The sequence below is a fragment of the Falco naumanni genome, chromosome 3 (genome assembly GCF_017639655.2).
Source record: "Falco naumanni isolate bFalNau1 chromosome 3, bFalNau1.pat, whole genome shotgun sequence".
In the NCBI taxonomy this organism is placed as follows: Eukaryota; Metazoa; Chordata; class Aves; order Falconiformes; family Falconidae; genus Falco; species Falco naumanni.
Window position 1 is genome coordinate 68865003 of NC_054056.1, and position 23907 is coordinate 68888909.

The following is a 23907-nucleotide window of genomic DNA, read 5'->3' on the forward strand; positions in this document are numbered from 1 at the left end:
ATCTGCTGGATAGGGTGGTTGTTTTTCTGCTTGATCTCATCCTAAACACACAGCAGGCCTCTGCTTTGTTATTGTTATTGAAAAAGCATCCTTGAATGCAGAGCAAGTCCTGAACAGTCCTATGACTGAACAGTTTCTCAGCAATGGTATGTTGGGTCTGTATACTATGCAGACCAAAAAAGAGAAACTGTATGTTCCCCAGGAAGAACATACACAGACACAGGGCAGGAATAGAACACACACCCCAACTGCAAAAAGCAGATTTCATAATAGCTGTGACTGTAGATACAGAGCAGCGGCACAATGGCCATACATACAGTTAAGTTGAAGTCTCAGCTGATATATATTTTATTTTTGTGCTACAAGAGTTGCTCTGATCCTATGTTCAGAGACAGTGAGCAAAGAAACTGCTATTTTTATCCACAGCAAATGTTGCACTAACTATTCACAAGCCTGCACTCTATAAACCTGAGCATGTTCCTGTGAAATGATCAGAATTCAGTCTCTCAGCTTGGCTGGCAGTAGGTAAAGGGAGTTATAACCACAAAGGCTTAATCAGGGAAAAGTATACATGTTGCCTTTGTTCATCCATCTAAAGCAGCAATTTGCATTTGCAATTAATGTAAGGCAGACAGCACTTCATACAGAATGCATACTGGAGAGTTTGTGTATTTACATATGTGAAAACATACACAAGCTAGATTTTCCCTTACAATATATCAGGACATGACTGCTAGTTAATCCCCTGTTGACTCATGTAGCCCACAGCATTTCAAAGTGTACAAGTTAATTTCATCCCATGAAGTAGAAAACTAGCTCAATTTACTGGCAATCTGGTGAGAAGCACTAGGAATCTCAGAACTACTCATACGTTATATAGCATGTCTCCACCATCTATTTCCCACCTTGCCCATGGAGTTACCTTCACATCTACTACGGGTATAATCAGCAGCAGCTTTTGGCTCAGCTACACCAGTCTAAGAGTAGTGGCTGGTCTACAATAGCTGTTATCTCTTTTCTTCTGCTTATGCATCACGCTGCTGCTTCTGCAACATAGAAGTGTCCAGCCCTTCTTCATCAGTTTTTGTCCTTGAGATGTTGTAGTGTGCTTCATTCGTGCTCTTAAAAGTTGAGGAAGAGCAAAAAGACTAAAAAAAAAGGAAATCTGGATGTTACTGTACATAAAAATCATAATCTGCCCTGGCCCTGCCCTTTCCAGACACCTTTTTCTTTCTATCCCTCAAAAGATACAAGGCTGTTTCCTTCCAGATCCATTTTCATGCCTTACACGTTTGTTTTTGCCAGACCAGTGACACTGGTAAATGTGCTTGGAAGCTGATGCAAAAGTTCGGTGAAGCCCTCGGTAGATACAGGAACGCTGTTTATGAGATAAAATGATTAGTGCAGCATTTCCTCAGAGCTTTTGGCAGGAGGCAGGCGCCGGTTCAGTTCATAAAAAGAAAGGCATAGATGTGTGACTGTCACTGCAGCTGGCGAACCTCCCGCTCAACAGCGTGCCCTGTGGATTTTATTCCAGGGCAGATGGGGATCTCATCCCGAGGTGGGGCAGACGGGCAGGAGGGACAGAGGGGCTGGGCAGCCCAGGGAACATGACAGCGTGTAAAGGCACCCACACACGGGCACTCTAATGACAGTTCACATACAGGCTGCATCCAGATGAGTCCATATGGTGATCTACATATACTGATCTCCACTAAAGAAAGAATTGAGTAATTTAAATGACATTATAAGGTAGTTAGCCATTAACCAATGGCTAATTTGGCCTTGTGCAAATTTGAAGAAGCTTTTGAAGAGACTACCCAGCTGGCCCTGCATGATGGAAAAACAGGCATTTCCACACACCTATTTGCATTCAGGTACCAGAATGAAGTGCCTTACACTCAGCATTTTACAATCTTGAACAGCAAGATGCTGAGCAAAGTACACAGCTGCAATAACTTTAGCAAATACATATATAACCTAAGACAAGATTATAATTTAACCCTACAGAATCTTTTTAATGGTCACAAAAGCTAGGGGAAGATTTTCATTGTCATGTCTACTATAATTATTCATTTGACATCTGCAGTCCACTGAGAATAAACTGAGAATTTATGGATATTCCCTTATAAAACATCATACACTGCCAAAAGACCCGAGTCAAGACCCTAAGAAAATCGCAACCTCTGTTAAATGCTTTTTGCTATCAGAAACATTTGCATCATGTAGATTTACTGTGTACCTTTTACTGTAAGAAGGGAATGAGAAATAAATTTAAAACCCAAACTATCTAATCGTTTTGTTAACAAAGAAATTGACCTTTAAAGACATTGATCTTATGGCAAGTTCCAAGCATCTTTCAGCAATAGGAAAGGTTAAGACATCAGGGCTGGCACAAGGTTATTCAGTTAGCTTTGTGTATAGATTGATTTGGGGTCACTTGTCTAGACTGATGGATTAGTATGTAGGCATGAATATGTATTAAAGATGAAGAACAGAAGTTTGCTTTACAGGGATTACAGGGACTATGGGGGCAGCTACTGAAGTAGTACCTCGTAGTGATCAGTGCCCAGTGACCTTGGAGTTTAAGCACTTCAGACCAAAAGCCTGCTGCGATGAGCAGGTGCCAGGTGAATTCATACATTACAAATGCCCCAAAGCAACAATCACCTATTTAGATGTTTCTTCTTTTTGGGCTATGTCCCAGAATGCTTCTGGACATAACCTTGAAATGACCAAACTCTGAGTTTTTACACCTGAAGGCCAACCCATTCCATCTGTCTTCTAAATTTTTTGTTAACAGTGCACACTTCCTAATTTTCAGATTAACAGGATTTGATACAGATTACAAGATAAGGATGATTTTCTTATTTTTCTGTTTAATATCAGTGGTGTTACTGCCCATTAAAATAGCCAGTGTTAGTCCTATGAACAAAGAAATTTGAGAATGACTATTTAAACACAGACATACTCCTCATTGAAAATCAAAAGGGGCAGCAGGCTGACAAACACATGCATACCGCACACCTGAAATGACGCTATTCCTAAATGCAATTCTTTACAAATTGAAATTCAAGCTCAAACATGAACCTCGCTGAGCACATTTTTTAATTAGAAAAGTATTATCCCTGGTTCTGCAGAGAGGGAAAATGTTACATAATTAGCAAATAGTGAAATCAACAGAAAATCTCTCCCTGGCTTCAGCAGTACTTCCCTGAGCACTCGTTGATGTGCCAGAGCTCTGCCACAGCAACTCAGCTGGCAAGCACCGGGAGTAAAACTCAGAGAGTTCTTGACTCCAGTTCAGAAAATTCAAGCAAACTTCTTCAAGAGGTAAATCTCAGGTCTTTTTCTGTAAATCCCTATGGAATGTTACTCCAGAAAAGTGAGAGAGGGTGTCACATTCAGGTCTCTGTACTACAGAAAGGATTTTTTTCAGAGCTCAGGAATTCATTAATTCTTTGGAAAGTACTAGGGAAATCTATCCAGATTACTGAACAGTTTACTCATCTATCAGCCCCTTTCACTCCAGCGTCACAGAAGAAGCTTACAGGTTTTTATGGTCAAAGTCAGATATTCCAGCTTGTCTGAGCATTTTGTCGTGTAGAAGCAGTTGGCTTTCTAAATAAAATCAAATAGAGGGAAATAGAGCAGAGAATAAGGAGCTTATCTATGTAAAACAAGTGTAAGTGTGTGAGACTACGTGGAAGAGAGGGAAAAATACTGTAGTGCAGTTGGAAAAATCCTTGACACAAACAAGAGTATTAGCAGGACATGTTTGTTCTTGACCTGAACACTGTAATGCTTCCAAGCAGGGAACATGCTTTCATTAAAAATAGGCATTAATTCTAATTCCTTGGAGATGAACTTCAACTGATTTGGAATTCAGATAAGCCTTAAAGAATTTTCATATTTGAGGATTATCTAATTTTTTCCATAACTGGGGGTCTCATACTTCTTGGCTTCCATAAGGCTGAGACGACTTTGCACACCAGGGACTTTGCCATCCTCTTCTCCCACCCCCTAACCACCCTGTAATGCTGGGCGATCACCCTCTCTTCTGGGTTTTGTGTCCCCTAGCCCCTAAACAGCTTTATGTTATCACTGCATTAGCTATGTAACCCTTCTGTTTCTTCCACACCAGGATTCCTAAATATCTCTTTCTGAGGAGTTTTCAGTGACTCTGTTTACTCTTTTCTTACAGTCAGGCTTTCATGCTATTGCTCTGTGCTAAGGCTCTGCGTTACATTGCCTTCCTTGTGGCAGGCATCCTGCTAGGAGTCTCTGGGAGCTTCCCTGTTTCCTGCTCTTCATGGCAGGCTCCCTACTCCTACAGAAGTTCTAGGGTTTTCCCAGCCCCACTTACTGCTCAGTGCTCAGCTCCTTGTCACCTCACGTTTCCATATTTTTTAATCTGGGATAAGTTACTCAGTTGGTAAGCTTCAGACTCTCATTGCACAAAAATAGTTTAACAACAATAGACAGACAACAGTCAGTCAGCACTTACTGGTTGCTCAGCAGTTACCCATCGCCTTTCTCCTTTTCCGTCTCACAGTCGCATGTTTTGATTCTCCACCAAGGGGGAATCATTCTTCTTAGGCAGCTGTTTCAAATTCCTGAGCCCTCCTGTACATTTTATGGAAAACACTAGCATATTGTGCTAACAGGTTGAGGCTGATACCAGAAGGAGAAAGATCTAGCCAGCATTTGTTTGACTAGGCTATAGTAATTTTAAATTAGGTTCACATGGGATGGAATTTGTGTAAATTCTAGATACTCCATGGCCTTCTAGATCAGAGATATAACAAAGATGACTTTTTTTTTTTTTTACCTTGTTTCTGAATCCACTTGTATCTTAGAACTTACAGAAATAATCTAGTTATCTGCAAAATGTGTGAATGGGGATTCACGAACACACAAAGTCTAATTTCCCTTTAGAACGGTGCTGCTGCCGATAGTCAAACGATCCCTATCTAGGCTATGTATGGGATGGTGAGAGTTGAAAAAAAGCAGCAAATGCAGGACAGGGGAAAAAAACCATGTTTGGGGTTAGAATTTTCCATGCGCCTTATTCACTTTAAAAAACAGCTGTCAAATGTTATAAAAGAGGAAAGTAAAACAGCTGAAAGGTACTACCCCTGTAGACCTGATTTTTCAGAAACCGTTACCTTGTGGGAAAACCTATGAAAAATAATTATTTTTTTAAGTCATTCTGCCACAGGAGAGCAACTTCACATGCAGGCAGGTGCCAATATCATCACCTCCTTGGTATTGTTTCCTTGAAAAACAGCTGACAGCAAATGACAGGACAACCTACTTGCACTTCAATACAGATAATTCTCTTCCTGACATACAAAGCTTTGCAGCTTCAGAGAAATATTTACAAACACAGAGAGCAAAACAATGAAGACAAGTGTTGATGCACAAATCTAAGAGCAGTATTTACCTTTCCAAGACCTGAATACAACCCACAAACACGAGATTGCAGTGTGATTTGTAATGCTGGGCACTTGCATTGACTTTTATGTGCATGCAAAGTGAGTGTAGATTGCTACCTACGTATCAGCCTGCTTTGCTGTAAGTGCAAAGCGCACTTTGATCCCAGTTTAGGAGATGGCTGTAATATAGATTTTTTTTTTCAAAAACCAACTTTGCCTAAAGAGAACAACTGTATAAAGCAGCCTGAAGGCATGCAAGCCACTGGAGAATACCGTCCATGACTTCTCTCTAAGACCTTTATCATAATCCTATTCAAGTTAAGAGGCAAAATTCCTTTTTATTAGAATACTGTGAAATCAGCAAAATCTGAGTGTGCCGTATCCTGAGAACAGAAGTGTAGGCTCAGGGTTGTTTAGGACATGGGGAGAAAGAAATGCCAATCAGGGCTGTTTCTTTGTCTCTCAACTAGCACCAGGTACACTATGGACAAATTTTTTGTGATGCAGCTGGAGAAACGCAGCTACACCATGCCTGCTCTCCCAACTGACATCTCCTCCCAACTTAGGTTGGGGCTGAGCTCACCCCTGAAAAACCTTTTACCTAAATGTACATTTCAGAGCATAACAATAACATTTCCAGCATAATAAGAGTTTGGCAAGTAGAATGTTAGCTAGATGTTAATGTAAGCTACCCATCTATGCTAGTTGCCACTTCTGGGGTACATGGAGCAAGAGAGGACTCATTTCATTTTTCTGAGACTTCTATCTTTCCCAAGGGAACCGATCTCTCCAGATGTCTTCCCAGTGACTAAGAGAAAGTCTTAATGTCTACCTGAAGATTAGGCAAGATGAATCCTTAGGAACTTCTGTTGAGAGGCAGATATTGTCAGATTCTATCTAAACTAGGTTTCAAAAAGAAACATTGCTCCTTTTCAATAAGCAGGGGAACTGCCTGGGGATCTGTCTCCCAGTATGGACCATTAGCACTGCTTGAGCCAGACAATGAACAAACTCCGTTACCCATATACTGAGTCTGCATCTATATGTGGGAACTGGTCTCCAGAAAGCACTGAACATTGAGAAGAAACACGGAGCAGGCACAGAGAAAGCACTGGGGCATTATTGTGCACAACCTGAGGGCAAGGTAAAGAAAATCTCCTAGAACTGGTTGGATTCTGAGCTAACAAAGGTCATTTGCATTATTTTCTGGAGGGCTTTCTATGAGTCTAATCTCTCCAGGCAAGGGTCATGTTTGTGTCCGTTACTTATTCTCTTTGCTTTGGTGATCCTGTAGTCTTTCCATTGACTGCAATGGCAGTGCTATTCATGGACTGACTCTAGGATTGGACTGTTTACTAAGAAAATAATCAGAATCAGCAGATTTGGAGTCATATGGGCACCCAATAAGCAGCCTGTTTTGTTGTCAGATTGGCTATAAAATCCCAAATCCCCTCAGCTCCTAGCTGCTGGCACCAAGGCTCACTAACAGCAGACAGAATGACCTTCCACTCTGTGCTCCTTGTTTTCTTAGCTGGACTGGTATTTTTCTCTGAAGCTGCACCACTGGTGAGTCTTCTTTTATTCAAACTCAATCATTACAAGAATGATAATCTAGAGTTTCTAGATGACTAGCATCCTCCTCATCCATGAAATTCTGTAACCATTAGGCTTTGCTGGAGTGTTATTTTACTACCGTTTTTAAGCGGCTTCTTCAGAATTCTTAAAACTTTATTTTGCCATTTACCCATCTATTTTAGGTTATTATGAAAGGGTCAGGGATCTAGGAGGTGTGACCTTTTATTTCTGTCTGTTTCTGTCATTTTGTGACTCACATCCCATAACTTCAATATAGACGTAACTTTACCTTCTTCACCAATAAAATGCTTCTTTAAAGCACTAAAAAAATATTTTTTGAAGAATGACTAAGGATTTATTAAAGTATAATGAAGCTTAAGAAACAAATATTCTTTCAGCCCTATGGATCTCATAGGTATTTCTCGTTTAGTTTCCTAGGCTACCATACTCTGCCTGCAGTTATAATAATTAACTACTGTTTAATTTGTGACCTCATTAAAAATGTATACTTTACAACATTTTCCCAGGGCCATACGCAGCTCTAAATATTTATCAAGCAATCTGTTTGTGTATGCATGTGTGTGTGCATGTAGTAAAGTTATTAGTATCAAGCTCTAAGACACTCCACTCTAAGAAACAGATGTTTGTGAACTAACTTTGAATACCATTTGGCAAAGAGCTTGCTTTTAAGTCAACGTTAATTCTGCAATAAGAATTCATCTTTGGAAGGTTTTTGCAGGGCTGGTGAACAGCTCCTATACAACCTCTCCTGCTTTCCCCAAGGTCTCCCATGGCTCTGTTGATTCCAAATGCCCTCTCATGGTGAAAGTGCTGGATGCAGTCAGAGGAAGTCCTGCAGCCAACGTAGCTGTTAAAGTCTTTAAAAAGGCTGGAGATGGAAGCTGGCAGGACTTTGCTACTGGGTAAGTTATACGGTCTTATGGAGCCATTTCCAAAGTGCCTCAGGCAAGCAATTGAATGGAGCTCTGATTAAAAAAGCGGTATGTTTTTGAGCACATTTCACACTATCACTGTTAACAGCATGTGAATGCTGGTCTAAAATCCAGATTCAATTCAAGAAGAAATTACTCACAACTGAAATACATGCTAATCACAAAAATATGTTGAGATGCTCATCTTATCTTTGTAAGGGAATAGGTTTAGTCATTATTTTTTCTCCTAGCTTCAGTACTATATTTCTTTTCTACAAAAAAACCCAACAAACCCCAACAAACCCAATCAAACAAAAAAACCCCTATTTACCAGAATTTTGTAGGCAATCTGGACTAACCTACTGTCTTCATATGCAATGGATATAGAGCTTTATTTGCAGCAGTCACAAACAAAATCCTCTCTGCGAGCACATACAAATATTAAGCACATTCGTCATCTTCTCCTGCATAACAAACAAGCTGGTTGGAAGAAACTCCTTGACCAGAGAGTTTTAAAGAATCCCATTGTGATACAATATAGAAACACAATCTCAGCATTTGTTTGTGGTCATTTCCATAGCTTTGCATGGCTTTTGCTAGAATGACAGCTTAATGCTTGCAAAGCATCCTCAGAACATCACTGAGGGGCAGGCAATAATAGCATTATCTTCAGTCTGTGCAAAAAGTAAGGGTAACAAAGGAATACAGCTCACTAACATTCAAATAGGTGTGGCATTTAAGTTTCATTGTAATAACTCATTGAATCACCTTTTTAAAGAAGTCAAGAGAAACCTCCAGTAACAGCAGGATAGTCAAGCACAGAATGCCAAGCAGAAGCATGGACAGCAGCCAGCAGAGCATCCAACTGTCTTACTAGGATTTTTATAGCATGATTTACATAAAAGCTGCAGGGGGAAAAAAAACCCCAACCAACAAACAAACAAAACCATAAGAGAGGAGAAGACTACAAGAAGGACTTTCTCTACAAAGGACTTTTTCTCCATCTGAAGGGTTGATTTTTATAAAACTTTTCCCCATTGAAAAGGAACAAGAAAGGTTAGATTGAAGGAGAAATAAAACACCTCCACTTACAAATGCTGAGTGTTAACCTAGGAACAAATGATTCTCAGAATGTATTTATGTACTTTAATAAAAAGAGAAACCCCATGAAAAAGTGACACATTGTTTTCAAGGAAAGCAGAGACAAGGACAGTGTCTTGTCCTTAGCAAGTATTTGCCATTATTAGGAAACTCAGATTATTTCAAATGTTTCATCAAGTGTTCTTGAACATGTAACAAAATACAATTTACAGAGGAATAAGATAAATGCAACACCGGTGTTAAATGCCCTCACTTTTTGGGCCTGTTTTCTTGTTGTGTTTACAATGCTGCTCTCAACAAGCCCAAGGAGACAAACCCTGCAGTTATTCTTAGCCAACCTTTGCTGACACTTCATGTCAGTACACCCCTGAGAAAATCAAATCACTTCCTAAATATAAATTGAGAAGATTCACCTTAGGCAAGTGAGGACCATTTTTCTGGGGGAAGATAGCGGAGGAACATTAAGTTACGAATTTTATTGCAGGTAAAGATTTTGACCTTTCCTTTGACTTGCATTTTAACCAAGGCTGCTTCAGCGATACCCCTGACTTCAGCTGATGACACTTGTTTGAACTGGGTTTTCGCATGTGATTGACTTTTTTTTCTTTTTGGAAAACCAGAGTTTCTCTGTGTTAAACCAGATAAAAATCTAAATGCAATCAAGGAACACAATCTCTAACTACTCCTGTCAAGTTAATAATATATTGAAGTTACGGTACCTAGCAGATGCTTATGAAAAAGCTGCCTTTTCTACAAATGTTATTTTTTTACCTTTTTGTTTGTTTGTTTTTACTTTACTAAAGCACTTTAGGGAATTAAACAAATGCACCTAGCAACTGGTGAATTTGGAGTAATAGTATTTAAAAGGCAGGGAGGAAGTCAGCATAGCAACTGCTGACTTTATTAAGAGGCTTATTTCAATATTATCAATATTAAAGAGCCAAAAAGATGTAAGAAGAGGTAACTCGAGCTGCAACACACTCTGAGGAAGGCTTTAGGGCACAGACACCTGGGAAGCATGTGATCTGGGTTCTATATGAGCTCCTCTTATGACTAGTTTTGACCTTCTTACTACTTCACATTTTTGGAAGTCTAGGTCTTACCATGTAGTTCAAGAGTTGTATTCACCAAACGCTTGTAGGTCATTAAAAAGAAAAAAAGAAAAAAAGAGAAATCTGTCTATGTGAAGTGGTTCTCCCCCCCCCCCCCCCCCCTTTCTTTTTAAACTCCAAAATAATAACTCATGATCCTGAGATATTTCTTCAGCAGTCTGCATTTAAAGGCAGAGCTTAGCTCAGTGCAATATGTCCCCCAAGAGTTCATAAATGTCGTTGCACGTGTGGTATAGATTTAACCTCAATACAATATAAAACTAAGGTCCAGACAGTGAAAAAGAGGATCAGGACTGCAGGTAAGGCTGGAGCCATAGCAACTTAACCAGTGGTTTGCAAATTTTTTTGCTGGGAACGCACAGCTTTTTCAAGATAATTGTCCATCTTACAGCAGATGCCGGTAGTTCACGTCCTATTAAGAATAAAAATCCACACTATATTTATTTCCCCACTCAGACAGAAATACAAATGCTATTCAGAAGGAATCACTTGTAGCACTTTGCTACAACGGCCGAATGCAGGGCAACCTCTGCCTTGTGCTAGTCCCATCCAAACTCTGAATTGCACACTGTCCTGTTGGCTGTCAGTGCAGCAGTAATGCTGAAGGGTTTGCTTGTGAGACAGCTTGCACTGCATGGCTACTACTCAATAACTAAAAGTTATTGGAGGAAAGTGCCATTAACTCCTGGTAGTGGGCAAGAGTCTCCAAGTGAACTCTTGCTTCCAGTTTCCCAACTGTTCTGGATCTTTAACATCTGCAACTCTGGGTCAGCACCCATCAGGGAAACCACTCAAGCTGCATCCACAGTTTTCTCAAACTAAAACTTGTTTACCTGAAAAAAGATTTTGAGGCAGACACCATTTTTTCTTTTAATTGTTTTTTTGTCTAGACTATCGAACTTGTAAGAGATGCATGAATTGTTAACTTATATTGTTAATTATTGTTAACTGAACACTTTTGCAGGATCTCAGCGATTCTGTTTCATGGGTTCAAGGACACTCACAATTTAATTCTTCCTTTTACCTATTGCCTTTTATTAAGGCAATATAGTTTAAGCCAGGAAGTGCTAATTAAACCAAAAGAAAACAGATGTGTACACTTCACAAATTGCCTTTGAACCATGTTTCAAACCAAAATAAAGATGACAAATAAGACGAAGGAGGAGGCAGCAGCTGCAAAAGAAAAGCTGCAATAGCACACCTGATTCTGTCTCTGATAAGCAGCATGTCACTGCTTTCTCCCCTCCCTCTCTTCCTCCTCAGATTTTTCTGTTTTCTGCCCAGACAGCTACTCCTTGCTGTAAGATGGAAAATTTCCACTAATTCATCAAGTTCTTCAAGCTTTCTTCATTTTCCCTTCAACTATATCATGTGCTATAAATATCAAATAAATATTTTCAGCAGGAAAAAAAACCCTGGTAAAAAAACAGAAATAAAATAAAAGGTGGGAAAATAGATAAATGGGGTTTAGGAGCCAAGTATATAAATATTTCAACAGCTGTCCTACAAAGCTTGCTCCTTTTCAGACAGATAGGGTGTAATGCCAGCTGTATTTCCGTCTTCTGGATTTCATTCACCCACATTTTTTTGTTATGAGCAGAGTGCATTATCTCTTTGAGCTGGGAATTCCTATTGCTAATTTATATGGCACCCAGTGGAAGAGGCCCCTGCTTTTTGACCAAGGCATTGCAATTCAAATGAATAAAATCTCGTGATGATTAAATTGCTTTTCCAAGACACTAACACTTAGGGTTACATAAAGCTGCATCAGTGTATAGGGGTAAAACCTACAGCCTCAGTGCTAATAACTAGAGAACAAAATAATTTTCCACTAAAATCTCTCTTCTCTCTTTAATTATAATTTGCAATTTGGCATCTTGCCTTTCATCATGACAACTAAGCTACTAACATTTGGTTCCAGAGGGCACTTAAACACAATATTAAAAAGAAGGACCTTAACTATAATCCCTGCCATAGCAACAGAAATGACCAAACAAGCCAGCCAGCTTTGATTTGCGATGTATATGGATGAGTTGGTAGCGAGGACAGACTTTGCAATACGGAAACATACACTACATAGGAGGAGGGAATTATTTCCGATGATTAGAAACCATTCAGTGTAGAATGTGGCTGTGCAACACCTCTGCTATTTGATATTCTACATGAGCCGTTTCTGTTTAGCATCTAAATGACAATATAAAATATTGATGTAGACACGTTACTATTACAGGAAAACCACAGAATATGGGGAGATCCATGAGCTCACAACAGAAGAACAGTTTGTAGAAGGAATATACAGGGTTGAGTTTGACACCAGCTCTTACTGGAAGGGACTTGGGCTTTCTCCATTCCATGAATATGCTGATGTAAGTATTTGCACACATACCTAATAATCTATATACTGTGTAGTGACATGAGCTGGAAAGAACAAATACAGTCCTTAAGTATTGTACAAATAAAAGGAGCAGCATCATTCCGTGAAATGGTTCACTGCCACTTAACATTGGGCAAATAAAGGCAGCATATAGCCAGCTAAGGCAAAGGAAGTAGCCAACTTCTCTGCAAATACTGATGTGGCTCTTCTAAAGTGGAACTGTGCCCATTCACCCATCCAGACCATCAGACACCTTTGTTCAGAAAGAGTTACGTTATTCAAAAGTACACAGTGTTTAAAAAAACAAGGGAAAAAAAGGGGGGGGGGGGGGGGGAATACTGTTTTTGTTGTTGTTGAAGGATTTGGAAACCTTAATTTTATAGGAAATAAGCTATTCTTTAATCAGAGGTATTTCCCTGTATCGGTCACCTGAAAATCCCTGAATTCTAGTATGACCTGTAATTACAGGGAAAACGAATTCTTTCTGATGTGGCTTTTAACAACAACAACAAGATGCTCAGTACTGAAATATGCAATAGAAAAAAAAGGCATAAAAATATAAAGAAATAACTATAGTAGTTAAGAAAAAGCCGGCTGTTTCATCAATAGTCAAATTTCATAAGCAGGCTGGCAATATAATTGTGTCTTGTGCTTCCCTTTGATTTCAGCTGTACATTGATTTATTTATTGTATGCTCTATTCTATTACATTTACTTAGCATTTCAAAAAAATTTTAAATTCTTCAGGCCCAATCTGCCATTAAATTTAAGTTTCCCGAAATTAAGTAGTCTGGAATTGCTACAGGTTGTGTTGTAGAACATTTTAAATCGCAATTTTATGAAGCTCTGTGGATGACTAAAACAAATGACTGAGGCCCAGGTCCACAAAAGTCTGAGGAGCAGCTTGGGTCATTTATGTCTAATAAACAAGCCTCAAAAATATTCCCAAACCATTTGGATGCCTGAAAGTTGCTGGGGCCTAGAGAAGGGGCTTCACCTCAAAAGGTGCTTAAAAGCACCTGATTGAGACTGTTCCAGCTAGGCTGTTAGAGAAGATTTCCTTTGACGTAATAGCCCACAGGTCAACAAATCATCCTGGGAAGTGGGCAGGGTTCAATGACTGCCTGTGCACAAGGTAACTGAAGGCTGTAGCTCTCACATCCCAGCAGCTTAGACTTTGGCAGGACCAGAAAGTAGGATAGAACTCTCCAGTCCTCTTGCAGAAAGTACATCATAGTTCAGAAAATACATTAAATATTGGGCAAAATAGAGCCAAAGAATGAGGGAGCTCCACCCAGGTGGTGACACTTTCCAGGGAACTGAGGGTCCAAAGTTCCAGGGACCGATCTGGAAAGCAGCAAATTTGAATTGTCTTAGACAAGGGTCGCTCCTTGTTCTGGCAAGTCTAGCTACTCAGTTCTTAATGCAAGAACTGACCCACCACCAGCTGTGTTAAAAACAGGAGTGAGGCACTGAAGTACAGAAAGCAGCTTTGGGCTTCAGCTCCCTACTTCGCTTGGCCACCTCACACAGAGGTTGTATTTAAGTTAACTAGATGAGATTTCACCTCTCGATCTTTCTTACTAGTTGTCTGAGAGACCTCTCCGGCATCCTCCCATTCCACATCACAGACTAGTTTGCCTGACTCAGGTATATGCATCTCCACCTAGCTTCACTGCAGCTGAGGTTCTTTGTGGACCTTGGTCCAAATTTCAGATTTCTCAGTCTTCAGCAAACATCAGAAAATAATACCGAGCGTTTGGCTTCAGAACAGTAAAATTACGGACTGGACAGAACTGCTAGAGCATTCTGCAGAGGAAATAGTGTGTGCATCCTAATTCTTAATATGGTAGTTTCAAACATACATTGTTCATCGTGATCACAAGTTTTCTCTTTTCCAGGTGGTGTTCACTGCTAATGATTCCGGTCACCGCCACTATACCATTGCTGCTCTCCTCAGTCCTTTCTCTTATTCAACCACCGCTGTTGTCAGTGATCCCCAGGAATAAACATGTACTGTCGTTACACAAACACCTTCCTCTGCTAGAACTATTGTAGGCTTTTAGGAGAAAGGTTTTTCCTACTGCTAATGCGTAACTTTTTGCTACATTAGGGTTTTTTTTTTCCATTTTGTAACCTGGCAAACTTCAGACAAGTCAATAAAATGTTACTTCTTTAAAACAGTTTTGATTCTATTGTTGAAGTTTTATTGTATTCTAAGCTGTCACAATTTGCATTCAAGTGCAATGGACATCTGGAAAACATGCGTGGCATGGCACTTGCTTTGGTTTTGTTATCTTCTTCCACTACCTTAAAAAAGTCTCATCAAATGCATTAGCTCAAAATAATAGAGTTGTGCTACCTTAAAAAATTTGACCAAACACATGTACTCAAAATAAAAAAAGTCATCCATGCTACTCGTACTTTACACACAGAAGAGAGAGTCCCACCATCGACTAGGTCACAGTGTATATAGGAGAAATTCTGAATACCTAGCAGCAGAACAAACAAAGCAGAAAGACTGTTGAAATATATATAAGCAGAGAGCTGAAAGAGTTAAGATCTATGTACTTTTACTTAACTTCAGGCAAAGCTCAACACTGTCATTTCAAGAGGCAAGTTTTCTGCTCAATCTAGGAAGTTCTGAAGCAATTTTAATTAGCACCATTTTTAACAGCTTTGATCTTTAACCCAGCTGGCTACTGTATTCGAGTGCATTCCAATTAAATCTGTAGTAAGTCAAACCTATAGCCATCATTAATAAAACAGCCCTAAAACAGAAGCAACATCTTAATATTCTCTTCATATTTTTAGAAACAGGAAAAGGTAAGCTGTGATACAAATGACGTTGTTGATAAACTGACCAAAGAATCTGGAGGGCTTTAGCAGTGATTTCTGTAGACTGATGGCCTATTGCATTTAAAACATCTTGAAGCAGAGAAATTGTTTTTTAATGGGATTACAGACACTACAGAGATAGTCACCGAAATCATGCCATTCAGAGACCATCAGCACTCATCTGCCACTGACCTTGGGAGCTTATCTCTACACCCAGAGCCTTCTGGGATGACTGCATACCAGGTGAATTCCAAGTTACAAAAGCTTGCCTTTAACATTTCACTATTTGGTTCCTTTTTTCCTTGATTTCTGGACTATCATAGTTACACAATTCTTGTAAGCAGTGCAAATAATTTCAAAACAGTGCCCTTCCTAAAGCATGCAGATTTCATGGAACTTCAAAACCAGTAGGTTTGATTTGCAGTGAGCTGTGCCCAGCCCTCGAAATAGGACATAAATATGTTCATGCAGGTGTACTCATTAAAAACTAACAAACTACTCTGCACAGTCATCCGTCTGATGACAGGATAAACCTAGCAAGAAAGTCTATGTACAAGTGTCTAACCAAAGATCAGAAAGACAAATTAAATTTCAAAAAGTAACATTTCCCTAAAATGAAGCACATGCTTCTGGTGGGAACCGATTTGCAGTTGTACAGGGAACGTTCTGAACTTTCTAAGTTCAGAATCTAAGGATCAAGTCAAGTGATAGAATTTAAAACAGTTTAACTGTGTTTCAGAAATGGGTTTGTAGGTACCTGGTTACCATGCTGGAAATAAAAAGTAACATATTTTTCCTCTGGGGGGAACGTGTAAGACAACTAGATAGCCCACACATTAGCCACCTACCTTTTACCAGTGGTGGGGAGAAAACCAGAGAAATCTCTTAATAGCTAAACATGGGTGAGTCAATTAAGCCAAGCCATAACCACAGAGAAATTCTCACTGAAATTGACAGGTAGACAAGAAATTTGTATTTCTCTCAACTATATGAGATGTATACAACAGTATTCCTCAACAAAAAGAGAAAAAGGAAACAGAATAGATGTTGTTCCCAAGAAAATAGATCGCTGCAGTTGAGCTAGGCAACATTCACAGTATTTCCACAGGCAGTGATAGAAGAGACTTATTTTTGCAGACAAGGTTCATGTTTATATGGGTTACTTATTTTCTCATTGTTTACTAAGTAAATAGTATGAATTGGCATGTTGAAAGTCATATGGGTTCTCTGGTAAGTAGCCTCAGTTTAGAGGCCTTGATATAAAAATCACAAATCTCATCAGTTTCTACTCACCGACACTGAGGCTTCCTAGTGGTAGGCAAAATGGCGCTTCATTCTGTATTTCTTGTTTTCTTAGCTGGCCTGGCATTTTTCTCCGAAGCTGCACCACCGGTAAGTGTCTCAGGATCGAGGTCCTTCATACTGATGTAGTCCCAGCTTTTTTTTCTTTTATATTTAATTAGTATAAGTGAAAAAAAAAGGAATATTTCATGTTATTGCAATTATTTTAGTTTTCCAGTATGTATTGACTGTAGTTCTCTCCTACTGCTCTATCTCTGGTCCTTCTTTCTCCTTCTCTAGTGATTAGTGAGAGGGCTTTATGGTTACAGATGCAGCACTTGTCATTAGACTCAGTGACTGTGTGAAAAACAATGTAAGACAAGAAAGGAAAAAAATATACTCACTACGCAAAAGCCTTGGGCCTGTTGAGAAGTAACTAACAGCCCTTAAAACACAATGAACAAGCTCCTGGTGTGAGGGATTTCATCTGCTATCATTGAGATCCATGCTGGAGAAAGCCCTTCTCTAGTCCTCCTCTCCCTTACTCTTCTACCCACTACAGCTCTATCCCACGCAAGCAGGGAGGAATCTCAGCACGCATTGATGCTAGCAAAGGAGAGAGTCGAAGCCAGGATCCCACTTCCACAGGGCTCATTTATTACAGCAAAGCAAGCTACAGACATGCTTCTGCCCAAAATTCTCCTAGAACAGGGCCTGTTGAGGGAACCTGGGAACAGGGAAGACTTGTCTTCCCCCCTTGCTTCTTCCTTTCAAGCTCTGATCTTTGCAAAAATGAATACCTGACCTACCTTTGCAAGGAAGTAAAGCGTCATTGAGCTCCCAGAGTGTAAAAGCCAGGAAAACAGGTGGTGGCACTACAGCCCCCTTGCCAGTGCCTCAAAAGAAACACTAGCAAGGAGCCTCTGCCTTCCAGAAAGGGAACCTGGGGAGTCGGGGCACACTGGCGGTACAGATAACTGTGACAACAATACATCGGTCCGATATAGGGCAGGATTCCTGCCCAACATCACAGCTCAGTACATCCCAGAGGCCTCTAAGATTTTATCACCGACATCATGATTCATTTTAAAATTATTAAATAGAGACCAGTGCTTGCTATTTTGAGATCCTCCCTGATTAGCACCTTCCACAAAGCTCTATTTCCTCACTTTTCAGCTACAAAATTAGGTAATGGAAGGTCAAAGCCCTGATTCAACTCAGCACTAGGTAAAACATCAGGGAATAAGCACTGCTTTTGATGAACATGTTGGGAGTGAAACTACAGCCGACCCATCTTTGAAGAAAGGTTTTCCTCTCCTATCCCCACATAGCTGCCAGGGGCTGACAAATCTGATCCAACATGCTGCTAGGAGACAGTCTGTATGCGCTGCTCATCAAGTTTACAGCAGAATTAAGTCCATGGCAAAGAGCTATCAGAGGCTCTCAAATCCAGAAAGCTGTGCTCAGATTGCCACTCCAAAATACAGAAAATGAGTTGCCAGTTTTTAAACATTCCTACTGCCTTTGATGATTTAACTATTTCCTGTTGAGGTCACAGCTTAGTTACAACTTCACGCTGGAGATGATGTGTAGCTAAGCCATGCCAAAGAGAAACAGAAATGTGCTCACACATACAGCCGCAGGGCCTCCCCAGTGCTCCTGCCGACAGCTCCTGACATCTCCCTCCCTGCTTCCACTGTACCCAGCCCACAGAAAGCTTCAGGCTGCATTTCTGCAGTACACAGTGATCTTGTTGAGAAAATATCCTACGTTCTGTAGATCTAAAGAGTAATAATTCTTACTGCTTTATTACGCACCATCGGATACCTTTCTTAAAACATAAAAATTCTCTCTTCCTATCTGAAGGACTCTGCTGACTCCAAGCATCCTCTTTTTATAAAAATTCTGGATTCAGTCCGAGGAAGTCCAGCTCCAAATGTTCCAGTTAAGTTATATAAAGAAGCTGCAGATGGATCTCGGGAACTATTAAGTTCAAAGTAAGTCATACCGAAATAATGAGTGAAAGAAGGGAAAGGCAATTTCCCATTCACATTCATTTCACATTCCCATTTCACTTAGTGAAAGTTTCACATTCACTAAGGTAATGTCTTTTTTACTCAAGTAGCATACGATGGAATGAATTTGTTGCAAATTGTCTTTTAACTGTGCTATACTTTCAACAACCCAAATAGTTTTATAATGCTTTGTAATTACTGTGAGCACAAGAAAGTATTTTAAACTATCTTTTAATTCAACTATTGCTTCTCTTCGATTTCATTACAAAGGATTGTATCACTTTTCAGTTTTTAGCATTGTTACTAGAAGAATCAGGCAGACTCTTAGTTTGTTTGAAACTTAACGTTCTGGTTGAGAATCCTACCTTTATTGGCTATTTTCCTTCTTTCTAAAGGGATTTTCATTTCGTACACCACCACAGCTTTAAAAAGAAAACAGAACTGTTTTGAACATATACCACATCATATTTGATAGCCTTCTTTACTTCAAGAAAAAGGAATCAGTAAAAAGGAGAAAATGAGAATGCTCCTCCACAGAGAAGCAATTACACCTAAAATAGAAAAAGGATCTCCCAGATATTTAAACATTGTCATGTCTCTAAAAAAAAGAATTGTAGAATTTCAAATGTAGATGACTTTTTGAAATCACCCTCAATTTTAGTATATATTAATACTTTAAAAACTTAAAAGCAATTTTGAGGTAATCTGAAATCAAAAAACTTCTTACAGGATACACAGAGTGAACACTATCTATTCAACATTCTACTTCCACACTTATTTCCTCAACACAGTTGCAAAGTCTCACCTGAGACCTATCCAGGTGTGTTAACAGTTTGTTCTACCTAAAAATGTGAGAGAGGGCTCATAAGAGCTAAAACTGACATCGTGTAGGAATTTCAATAGCAGGATCTCAGACTCAGATGCATTTCTACAAAGTTCATGAGAAACTGTATGGAAGTGGCTCTTTGGTGTCATAGAGCAGTGGGCTGGCAGAAGCAACAGTGCTCTCATATATGTCCTTGAAAAACAGAGCTACAGTGAAGGCCGCACATATTTGTACAAGGTGGAGGGAAAAAAATCTTTCCATATTGTCCTACTTAAATTGCCTCCCACTCATCAAGTAAGATAGCTTTACACGTATTCTGCCACTGGAAACACATTACATTTTCCATTAAGAGGGTGTTCAGTTTACTTATCTTCAAATCTGAGCTTAGAGTCTTTATTATAAAGATACTTAGCTGAGCAGCTGGATGTTGACTGAAGCCTTAAAAACATACTTAACGTTTGAAACAAGGAACAAAGTAACATTAAGATGAGGTACACGAAAGTCATTTTAATATTAAAGCAACCTCTCCAGCTTCTTAATTGGTAAGTAACTGGATTGTAGCAAGATTCTGAAATAACTGTTCTCAGTTAAAAAAAACAATTTGGTTTTAGTCAAGAAAGCTTATTAGAGAAATGAACAGTTATCTAACAATGACCAATCTATGACAAAGAACAGAGAATTTGAATACATGAAAAAAAATCTGGTAACTTACTACATACAGAGCAACTTGTAAGATACAAATGGTGCTCTATGACTTCATAGTTATAAGCTATATTAAAGGACAAATCCTAAGTAATGCATTGGATAATGACGCAAAAACATTCAATTATTTTTCTCTGCATGCAGTTTGAACAGAATACGTACAGATTTGCCAGCTAGAACACAAAACATTGGTTTGTGACTACTAAAATCAGGCACTAAGCGGCACTGTTATTTGCGGACAACCCACCCAATCAAACCCATGGTATTATCTAACTTATTTCACAGAAACAGGTTTCAACCGTGAGACATGTTTGAGAGACAGCATTCAATATTGGTTCTGGAGCCCTAAACTGGTTGGTGTTCAAAGGTGTATAGCTTCAAGGCAGTACTATGTCCTTGGATAGCACTGATAGCATCTTCAAATCAAACAAAACCATCTGTTTGTTGAGACTGGAAAACCAACTGATCAATACAGACAATAGGAAATTCCATAAGGCTGACACTGTTGGTTGACCTACGCTCATTTCAAATAGCAGATCTCAAATTTCAAATAGTCAACTGTAAAAAATACTCATACTTACGAAACAATACATTTAAATAAGAAGATTATGGAAAAATCAAGAGAATTGACCCTACGTACTTGCACAGTAATTGCATCATGGAGTTTCCACATTCCTTACAGTAGTGGTGAAGTCTTACCTCTGAGTGGATTCATTTAATTAACCACAATACTCTGCCAGGAGTCTGCACAATAACGCCAGCTTTTGGCTCACCTCCAAACTATGCAGAGTAGTGACACGGGCAGGCAGCCATCTGTTGTGGTGATCGTGGAAGTAGCAAATGCCAAGATAAGCTCTGAAGCATCCATAATACAGATGGACGTAAGCCATTCCAGATCAATAGAAGTATTCATCACATTACTCAGGCTACACAACATCACTGAAGTTCATTGCCAAGAACTGCATTTTTCTCAGGCTTTTAATGAAATTATAAACACACATTTTTCTGCCGTCACACAGACAAACCAATGACAACGGAGAACTCCATGAGCTCACAACTAAAGAACAATTTGTAACAGGAATATACAAGATTGAGCTTGACACAGCCTCGTATTGGAAGAGACTGGGCTTGAATCCCTTCCACCACCATGCTGATGTGAGTATCCATTTTCTCCTGTACTTTAGTTGCAAATAAAGATACTTTGTATGTCTAGGCTTCAATTACTAATCACGTGTTGAACTTTCTTTTTACTTTAAAATATTTTCACATTAACACTTTAAATCCAGTCTCAAAGCTTTGTAGCAATATGCTCATTAGAGAACCTAGTTACTAGCTTCCCCATAACTCTTCAATAAGCTCTTAGAAGCATAACTAATGAGGTTTTCCATCCTTCTACCTCCACTTAAGCCTCTGATTCCTTCTGTGACTATCTAGACACCTGAGGAAGAACAAAAGGTGGAGTACTCTGTTAAGCCTTGTGGGAAAAGGATTTTTTTGCCTTTTGGATCCAGTATTTCTATGGCTGCAGACAAAACTTACAATTTAGATTTGTAAAGATAATGGAAGTATAAACTCTGTTCTGGATGCTTGGATCCTCAATTTACAACAGAAAAAAGTGTAACAGGCCTTGGGACAGATAAACTGGTCAGATGAATGTGGTCCAAACCCAGGTACCAACGGAGGCCAGCTGCAGCATTTGGAACTCCTTGCTTTTGGGAAGCAAGGGAAAGAGGGAAGATTGTCCCCTTCCCCTCCACAGAATCAGCCCTTTCACATGGCCTTTCAGTAGTGGCAGCAGTGATGTACAAGCTGTTTGCTGGGTCATGACAGATCAGTGAGCACCACTAACTGTACAGTTTGCAACTGCTGCTCCGATAGCCATTCCTCATCTCCTTGGAGAAAAGGTGGCCAACACCTGGGTTAAATTTTCTTTCTGCCTCCCTGAAATGGATGAGAGATGACATTCTTATTCTAGACAATAATGAAGGTTAATACTGAATAGTCTTGCCGTCTATGGTAACTGAAATAAAAGAGGCAAGATGAAAGATTACAGCATGCAAGTAAATTGATTATACATCAAGATAATGTTTAACTCTATATTCCAGACTAGAAATTAATTTAAACCAGAGTGCAAGAGCCTCCTTTCTTAAAAATAAGCTTCAGGAGGGACATTTTGCTCAGTTCACTGGTTGCTTCATAGGCATCTTTTTTATTAATGTTGAAATGAGCACAAACTATGCATCACAGAAGGTTATTAAACTGTGTATATTGTAAAAGTTGACATCCATCGTCTCACAACACAAAATAATCTACTATGTAGAGGGAGAAATCAAAGGACAGGAGATGAACCGATGGGAGAGGTAGCAAAAGGGCTGCGGTAAATCATTCATACATAAGGTTATTACCACACTGTAGCCAAAAGGACTAATGCAGTCATTCTCTACTAGATATGTAAGTAAGGTTAAAGAAACATTGGCCTAATGATAGTTACTGTAGCACTATGCTTTATTCTGTTTCTCAAAGTTCAGAATTTCATAAAAGCAGCAATAAATACAATATTTGAAAGATGCTTTTTTTTTTTTCTAACAAAGACAATCAATGGGGTTCCGTGTAGATCTTCAATTAAAAAAACCCATCTTGTTGCCATGTTGCTATTTACTGGTATGAACAAGGAAACCCCAATATGGATAATAAATACCATTTTATAAAATTTTAAATAAGTGACATGAATGCATTTAACAAAGGATATTTAACCAGCAGAAAACCTCTGTGTGACAGGCAGTCACAGATCACAGTGATCAAATCACCACAAGAGAAGTTATTTCCAAAGTTTTGTGGGAAGTTAGGTAAAATGATCACAATGTTTCCAGAGATCACTTCTCATTTCTCTTGTTCTTTCTTTTTTCCAGGTGGTGTTTACAGCTAATGACGCTGGTTATCGACATTACTCCATTGCTTTTGTCCTCAGTCCCTTTTCTTACTCAACTACAGCAGTAGTCAGTGAGCCAATGGAATAGAAGCTGACATTAAGCATGAAAATTTAGATGTGTAAATTAAAACTTCTATAAATGATAAGAACTTAGTTTCTGACTGTATAAACAGCTTAGGATTTCATAGTAAGTCACTAAGTAACAGTCAAGTTGTTTATTCACTTTATTAACTTTAGGAAGAACGTGTATTGGCTTTCTTTTCAAATACTCTTCTGAATAAAAGTATTCTGTAAGTATTGCTCTTCTGAATAAAAGTTTAGGGTTCCAAAAAACCACGTTACACTTTTAAAAAATGCATTGAAATTCCACTACTGGGATTCTGAGAATAAACCAAAGTCTTCCATGAAGTTAATAAACTGCATTCCTATACTTGCAAAGGAAACAAACAAAACATACCTAAAAGGTGTCTTATGAAAAGTAAGCACACAGTAAATACAATCCACCACCTACTGTCATCTGTACCTTACTACTGACATCCACAATACATGAAATCACGTAGGACTACCACCCAGGGCCCCACGCAATCATCAGGTAAACTCACATCCCAGTTCTGATTTTTAAGATACAGAAGCAAAAGCAGCTTAAAAATGACAGCAAGGTAGAAGACGCTTAAGGATGCTAGATGTACTTAAAAGGCCTTCTCTCCTGCATTCCAAGATACTGTAACTGGTGACACTTTCAAGGAGAGTACATACTCAGCGTTGCAGAAAAGTATATGCAAACA

At 39.2% G+C, this 23907-nt stretch overlaps 2 protein-coding genes and 1 long non-coding RNA gene across 3 annotated transcripts; 2 read left to right on the top strand and 1 right to left on the bottom strand.

Annotated features, from left to right (window-relative positions):
* Window positions 1-6829: 6829 nt before the first annotated feature.
* LOC121084962 (transthyretin) lies at window positions 6830-14714 on the top strand. The gene is made up of 4 exons (XM_040587089.1): window positions 6830-7004; window positions 7797-7936; window positions 12389-12524; window positions 14433-14714. Exons 1-4 carry the CDS (start codon window positions 6936-6938, stop codon window positions 14538-14540), a joined length of 453 nt encoding a protein of 150 aa, XP_040443023.1. The 5' UTR covers window positions 6830-6935; the 3' UTR covers window positions 14541-14714.
* Window positions 14715-16628: 1914 nt separating this feature from the next.
* On the top strand, window positions 16629-23419 carry LOC121084963 (transthyretin-like). Its single transcript, XM_040587090.1, has 4 exons — window positions 16629-16761; window positions 18517-18647; window positions 21213-21348; window positions 23103-23419. Exons 1-4 carry the CDS (start codon window positions 16693-16695, stop codon window positions 23208-23210), a joined length of 444 nt encoding a protein of 147 aa, XP_040443024.1. The 5' UTR covers window positions 16629-16692; the 3' UTR covers window positions 23211-23419.
* LOC121084965 lies at window positions 16728-18510 on the bottom strand. Its single transcript, XR_005826911.1, has 2 exons — window positions 17460-18510; window positions 16728-16815 (listed from the first exon to the last, which is right to left on the bottom strand). It is a non-coding gene; the product is annotated as an uncharacterized LOC121084965 (long non-coding RNA).
* Window positions 23420-23907: the final 488 nt, after the last annotated feature.

Bases quoted from the DNA above. Each gene is read 5' to 3' on its own strand.
- LOC121084962 (XM_040587089.1), top strand. From the start codon at position 6,936: ATGACCTTCCACTCTGTGCTCCTTGTTTTCTTAGCTGGACTGGTATTT. The intron at 7,005-7,796 runs GTGAGTCTTCTT...GCTTTCCCCAAG, and splicing joins TCTCTGAAGCTGCACCACTG to GTCTCCCATGGCTCTGTTGA. The intron at 7,937-12,388 runs GTAAGTTATACG...TTACTATTACAG, and splicing joins TGGCAGGACTTTGCTACTGG to GAAAACCACAGAATATGGGG.
- LOC121084963 (XM_040587090.1), top strand. From the start codon at position 16,693: ATGGCGCTTCATTCTGTATTTCTTGTTTTCTTAGCTGGCCTGGCATTT. The intron at 16,762-18,516 runs GTAAGTGTCTCA...TCCTATCTGAAG, and splicing joins TCTCCGAAGCTGCACCACCG to GACTCTGCTGACTCCAAGCA. The intron at 18,648-21,212 runs GTAAGTCATACC...GCCGTCACACAG, and splicing joins CGGGAACTATTAAGTTCAAA to ACAAACCAATGACAACGGAG.